Here is a 6,307-nt window from a genome sequence, read left to right as displayed (position 1 = left end):
TGTGTATATAGGCTATTTGTGACTTGTAGCAGTCATGAGTGATGGCACTGATTTGGAGGGAAGCATAATGGACACTGTGTTCCTTTTCACAAAAAGGGGGAAATCACACAACAGGCCCACAATCCCCCACCCCAAAGAAAAACTGCACGGGAGGGGCTGTGCCTGGCACTTCAAGTTTCACTTGCTAGCCCATAATAAGCAACCCTCTGTTGTCACGGTTACAGTCTTTCTAGACAAAACAGTGTCTATGATGGGATTGGGGTAGGGGTGGGGGCTTCTGCAGCAGCTGAACAAGAGAATGCGCAGGAAACCTCGAAATGCTGAGGATATCAGAGTAATCAGGGAAACGGAGCATGTAAGCTGCTTTATATGATCTCAAAGGACTTTGTTCTAATGTGTTAAAATTTTCACTGGAAAGATACGTATATTTGTTATGACCCTTATTCTAATGTTGATGAATCCAGATTATCGGAGTTAGTAAATGAGACCCACTATCCTAAAGCATAAAACTTCCACTTTAACTGTTGATTTGCAGCATATGTATACTGTCTGATATTGAATATTTAATTGTGCATGCTCATTTCCCATACTTTTACATTTGGACAGATTACCATTGACATCATGTAATGCTTGTTTAAAGTTATCTAGGGATTTTCTCATTTAATTAGACAAAATACTAGTATAGAATTTTAATGTCACTGTCATAAAGCAACATTTTACACAATAACTGTTGATTTGCAGGATATATATATATGTATACTGTATATAGTATGATATTTGATATTTAATTGTGCATTTTTATTTCCCATATTTTTAGATTACCTTTGCCGTTATCTACTGCAAAAAATAATAAGTTAATTTTTTTAAATGTACACTACAGTTCAAAGGTTTGTGATTTGCAAAAAATATTTATATAAAAAAAGTCTCTTATGCTTAATGAAAGACTTCATTTTTTTTCTTTAAAAAAAACAGTAAAAAGATTCAGGGTGACATGATACATTTTTCAGGATTTTTTGATAAATAGAAAGTTCAGAAGAACAGCATTTATTTTACTGTGACTTTTGATCAATTTAATGCATCCTTGTTGAATAAAAGTTTTATTTTTATTGACAGTAGAAAAACAGTTCTGTAATGTAAATTAGAGCTAAGGCTTAACCTAGAGCTGCACTATTAGTAAAAAAGAAAGAATATTGAGGACAGTTTATTAATTGTGAAACATGCAGTGACCGCTTCATTGTTTATAATGAGATTGTCAAAATAACAAATTAAGTGTTTTAATGTAAGTTTTGTCAATCAGAATATCAGAAAAATATATCTAATGAAATATCTGTGGTCATAAATGTCTTGTGTTTCTCAGAGAGTACTGATGATGATAAAGTGGTGTCGTGGCATTGGGAGGAGGTGAAGGGGCCGCTCAGAGAGGAAAAAGCCTCGGGTGATACTGCTATTCTCACTCTCACCAACCTGGTTCCCGGTAACTACACCTTCAGGTATGTTTTATCCAGCTTTTCATGCACATTATGGCCTGTTCGTAATCTTTTCTTTGGGCCTCCCTGGAACCATTTTGCTGAAGTCTTCAGACCTCAGGAAGTAACCAGAGAGCTACTGTAAAACCTGGCAAACCAGTCTGTCCTTGGGCAAACTATTTAAAAAAATGCTCAAATATAAATAACACTTGACTCACAAGTATGTTTGGAAAAGTGTGTTATGCTCTATCTATTTTTCCTCCAACAGTCTTACAGTGACTGACTCGGATGGAGCTCAGAATTCAACCCAAGCCATGTTGTTAGTCAACAAGGCCACGGACTACAGGCCCACAGCTAATGCCGGACCCAACCAAGTGATCACCCTACCACGCAACTATATCACACTGTATGGCAACCAAAGCACTGATGACCACGAGAATCTGTCCTACGAATGGTCACTCAGCCCTGAAAGCAAGGGCAAGGTGGTGGAGATGCAGGTACTTGAGAATCACAATGCTATTTCGAATGCCATTTATGTTTATTATGTTTGCCAACCATTGGATTAGTGAGCACACCTTTGTTTTGTTCTCCATAGGGTGTGCGAACACCCATTCTGCAGCTGTCTGCCATGCAGGAGGGTGACTACACCTTTCAGCTAACCGTCACTGACTCATCTGGCCAGCAAGACACGGCTCAGGTCACTGTCATTGTCCAGCCAGGTATCTTTTTAAATACAGAGCACTCTGATTCACATCTATTTTTGAAGCTGCTATTTGCTTGAGCACGCTGTATGTGAAATCCCTCCAGAAAATAACAAGCCACCTGTAGCGGATGCTGGTCCAGACAAGGAGCTGACGCTGCCTGTCGATCGTACCACGCTGGACGGCAGCAAGAGCAGCGATGACCAAAAAATTGCCACGTACCACTGGACAAAGACCAAGTCAGTTACACACGTACACTCTCCCTGCATGTAATGCTCTTGTGTATGTTTCTTGTTGTAGGGGCCAAGTAGCGAAGGTGCAATGGCGCTGATTGTATCCATTGGCGTTCCTATTATTGTTCTTTTTCTTCCGCTCTTGAGTATATGGCAGCCCATGCTGGCAAAAAGTTATCAAAAGCTTTTTGATGACCCATCCATTCTCAAAAACCGCATAAACAATTTCAATCGAAAAGCTCACCAAATCAGAATTGAGGCTATATCTCTCCAACGCTTTGTCATATTCACGCCAAACTTGGTGTGTGTGTTATGAAACCCATGACCTGAGGCTACTTGCACAGTTTCTGCGCAGCGCCACCTAGTGGTCAGGAGATATGAAAAATGGTTATATTTGCTTGTAATATCTGAATGGTTTGGCTAAAAATCTTTAGATTTGGTGCAGCATGCCGAGTTGAACCATACCGAATTTTCCTATGTCAACCATTGTGGGTATCAGTCGTTTTCAATTTTGTCATAAAATGCTATATTTTAAGAACGCATTCATTTGTGTATCATTGCAAAACTTGGTATGTGTCTTCGGCACCATGCCCTGATGGTACTCAAAAAGTTTTGGGTCAAAAGTTAAAATGACATTTCGAAAAATACTAATAAATCTTTAGTATATTAGCTTATTGTAATGAAGAGTTTATTTGCAAAAGCCGATAAACGGCACTTAAAAAAAAAAATGAGCGGATTGTCGTGCATTATTCTCCACATATAGCGTGATCTGAACCCTAAACTAGTTTTGTCAAAAAAGCCGGTATTGTCCACTTTCAAGGCATCGCGAGTTCACGCTTTACTGCAGAAGCCGATAAGCTATCGCTGTGAACTAACTGATATTTTCACTCGCACAGGAAATAGATCAGGGCTTGTCTGTGAAACCCACAGCACCACTGACCACATCCAATGGTGAAGCTCCTCCACATACAGCCAGTGAGACCACCATCCAGTCCACCGGTGGCAGTGGAGAACAGGTAGCACTCTCAGCATCTGAGCATAATTCAACACTGGATGCAGACACTGTGGATCATTCAGCATTGAACAACAGTAATCAGTCACCGCAGTCCACGTCTGACACCCGTTCAGTGACTCCACCAACTACACCAGCTGGTACAACATACTCCTCTCTATAATTGTGTTATTGTACTGCATGCATTTACAACCTGTCTCGTCAGTTTTACAAAGTAAATGAAAAAGAAACCAAATCAATGTCTATTTTACAAAGCAGACGTATCTGTAATGCATTAAAACCTTGTGTAATGTCATTTGTTTTAAGTAGCAGTGCGAGAGCTGGTCGTGTCTGCTGGCAAAAATGTGGAGGTCACTTTACCGCGCAATGAGGTGGAGCTGAATGCTTTCGTAGTGCCAGCGCCCCCTTCAGGTACTGCTCTGCATAAGCCATTGCAGTTAGTTCCTCCTCCTTCATCTTTGTATTCATTTCTCTGGTAATTCCTTTAGGGGCTAACTATGCCTTTAATTGGCGTTTGAGGACACATCCAAAAGACTACAGTGGAGAAATGGAGGGTAAACACAGCAAGACACTTAAGCTCAGTAAGGTACAGAAAAAATGGGTCTCTTATTCTTTTATTGTCTAAAAGGCGTGACTTTTTAATATTCTAGATTTTCCTAATATTCTGAACAATGTTTCCCTTAGCTGACAGTGGGCCTCTATGAGTTTGAAGTGGTAGTGGATGGTGACGGTGCTCATGGGGAGGGATGCGTCAACGTTACTGTCAATCCAGGTAACTTTAGTATTGATGTACCTGCTAATTGTACCGGATTCAGTTTTCAGAGTTGCACTCTGTTTGGGCAGCCCGTATAAATGTCACATAAAATATGTATAAGTCTCGTGTTTCTTGCTTTCTATAGAGCCGCGAATTAATAAGCCACCTGTTGCAGTGGTTTCTCCAAAGTACCAGGAAATCTCCCTGCCTACAAGCTCCACTGTGATTGATGGCAATCGTGCGTATCAGATTTTTATCAAATTAGACTTAATGTTGTTTTATCCTTACAATAGCATTTTATACTCATTGTATTATTATTTACTGACCATTTTTTTAAATGTACACTACAGTTCAAAGGTTTGTGATTTGCAAAAAATATTTATATAAAAAAAGTCTCTTATGCTTAATGAAAGACTTCATTTTTTTTCTTTAAAAAAAACAGTAAAAAGATTCAGGGTGACATGATACATTTTTCAGGATTTTTTGATAAATAGAAAGTTCAGAAGAACAGCATTTATTTTACTGTGACTTTTGATCAATTTAATGCATCCTTGTTGAATAAAAGTTTTATTTTTATTGACAGTAGAAAAACAGTTCTGTAATGTAAATTAGAGCTAAGGCTTAACCTAGAGCTGCACTATTAGTAAAAAAGAAAGAATATTGAGGACAGTTTATTAATTGTGAAACATGCAGTGACCGCTTCATTGTTTATAATGAGATTGTCAAAATAACAAATTAAGTGTTTTAATGTAAGTTTTGTCAATCAGAATATCAGAAAAATATATCTAATGAAATATCTGTGGTCATAAATGTCTTGTGTTTCTCAGAGAGTACTGATGATGATAAAGTGGTGTCGTGGCATTGGGAGGAGGTGAAGGGGCCGCTCAGAGAGGAAAAAGCCTCGGGTGATACTGCTATTCTCACTCTCACCAACCTGGTTCCCGGTAACTACACCTTCAGGTATGTTTTATCCAGCTTTTCATGCACATTATGGCCTGTTCGTAATCTTTTCTTTGGGCCTCCCTGGAACCATTTTGCTGAAGTCTTCAGACCTCAGGAAGTAACCAGAGAGCTACTGTAAAACCTGGCAAACCAGTCTGTCCTTGGGCAAACTATTTAAAAAAATGCTCAAATATAAATAACACTTGACTCACAAGTATGTTTGGAAAAGTGTGTTATGCTCTATCTATTTTTCCTCCAACAGTCTTACAGTGACTGACTCGGATGGAGCTCAGAATTCAACCCAAGCCATGTTGTTAGTCAACAAGGCCACGGACTACAGGCCCACAGCTAATGCCGGACCCAACCAAGTGATCACCCTACCACGCAACTATATCACACTGTATGGCAACCAAAGCACTGATGACCACGAGAATCTGTCCTACGAATGGTCACTCAGCCCTGAAAGCAAGGGCAAGGTGGTGGAGATGCAGGTACTTGAGAATCACAATGCTATTTCGAATGCCATTTATGTTTATTATGTTTGCCAACCATTGGATTAGTGAGCACACCTTTGTTTTGTTCTCCATAGGGTGTGCGAACACCCATTCTGCAGCTGTCTGCCATGCAGGAGGGTGACTACACCTTTCAGCTAACCGTCACTGACTCATCTGGCCAGCAAGACACGGCTCAGGTCACTGTCATTGTCCAGCCAGGTATCTTTTTAAATACAGAGCACTCTGATTCACATCTATTTTTGAAGCTGCTATTTGCTTGAGCACGCTGTATGTGAAATCCCTCCAGAAAATAACAAGCCACCTGTAGCGGATGCTGGTCCAGACAAGGAGCTGACGCTGCCTGTCGATCGTACCACGCTGGACGGCAGCAAGAGCAGCGATGACCAAAAAATTGCCACGTACCACTGGACAAAGACCAAGTCAGTTACACACGTACACTCTCCCTGCATGTAATGCTCTTGTGTATGTTTCTTGTTGTAGGGGCCAAGTAGCGAAGGTGCAATGGCGCTGATTGTATCCATTGGCGTTCCTATTATTGTTCTTTTTCTTCCGCTCTTGAGTATATGGCAGCCCATGCTGGCAAAAAGTTATCAAAAGCTTTTTGATGACCCATCCATTCTCAAAAACCGCATAAACAATTTCAATCGAAAAGCTCACCAAATCAGAATTGAGGCTATATCTCTC

At 40.1% G+C, this 6,307-nt stretch overlaps 2 protein-coding genes across 2 annotated transcripts; both read left to right on the top strand.

The window, feature by feature from the left end:
• Positions 1–281: 281 nt before the first annotated feature.
• LOC107589451 (dyslexia-associated protein KIAA0319-like protein) lies at positions 282–6,307 on the top strand. Its single transcript, XM_016277902.1, has 10 exons — positions 282–355; positions 3,297–3,552; positions 3,719–3,823; positions 3,901–3,998; positions 4,097–4,184; positions 4,312–4,404; positions 4,994–5,126; positions 5,371–5,599; positions 5,698–5,821; positions 5,910–6,307. Exons 1-10 carry the CDS (start codon positions 299–301, stop codon positions 6,074–6,076), a joined length of 1,350 nt encoding a protein of 449 aa, XP_016133388.1. The 5' UTR covers positions 282–298; the 3' UTR covers positions 6,077–6,307.
• On the top strand, positions 1,144–2,779 carry LOC107589452 (dyslexia-associated protein KIAA0319-like protein). Its single transcript, XM_016277903.1, has 4 exons — positions 1,144–1,490; positions 1,735–1,963; positions 2,062–2,185; positions 2,274–2,779. The coding sequence occupies exons 2-4, from the start codon at positions 1,781–1,783 to the stop codon at positions 2,438–2,440; spliced, it is 474 nt and encodes a 157-aa protein (XP_016133389.1). The 5' UTR covers positions 1,144–1,490; positions 1,735–1,780; the 3' UTR covers positions 2,441–2,779.

The sequence above is a fragment of the Sinocyclocheilus grahami genome, unplaced genomic scaffold (genome assembly GCF_001515645.1).
Source record: "Sinocyclocheilus grahami isolate Dianchi unplaced genomic scaffold, SAMN03320097.WGS_v1.1 scaffold116.1, whole genome shotgun sequence".
Taxonomy (NCBI): Eukaryota; Metazoa; Chordata; class Actinopteri; order Cypriniformes; family Cyprinidae; genus Sinocyclocheilus; species Sinocyclocheilus grahami.
Note: the sequence above shows the minus strand (reverse complement) of the source record. Positions and strands in the feature narration are given on the sequence as shown.

Excerpts from the sequence above, each read along its gene's own strand:
- LOC107589452 (XM_016277903.1), top strand. The coding sequence starts at position 1,781 with ATGTTGTTAGTCAACAAGGCCACGGACTACAGGCCCACAGCTAATGCC. Across the intron at positions 1,964-2,061 it reads GCAAGGTGGTGGAGATGCAG|GGTGTGCGAACACCCATTCT; the intron begins GTACTTGAGAAT and ends TGTTCTCCATAG. Across the intron at positions 2,186-2,273 it reads CACTGTCATTGTCCAGCCAG|AAAATAACAAGCCACCTGTA; the intron begins GTATCTTTTTAA and ends AAATCCCTCCAG.
- LOC107589451 (XM_016277902.1), top strand. The coding sequence starts at position 299 with ATGCGCAGGAAACCTCGAAATGCTGAGGATATCAGAGTAATCAGGGAA. Across the intron at positions 4,185-4,311 it reads CAACGTTACTGTCAATCCAG|AGCCGCGAATTAATAAGCCA; the intron begins GTAACTTTAGTA and ends TGCTTTCTATAG. Across the intron at positions 5,127-5,370 it reads CCCGGTAACTACACCTTCAG|TCTTACAGTGACTGACTCGG; the intron begins GTATGTTTTATC and ends TTCCTCCAACAG.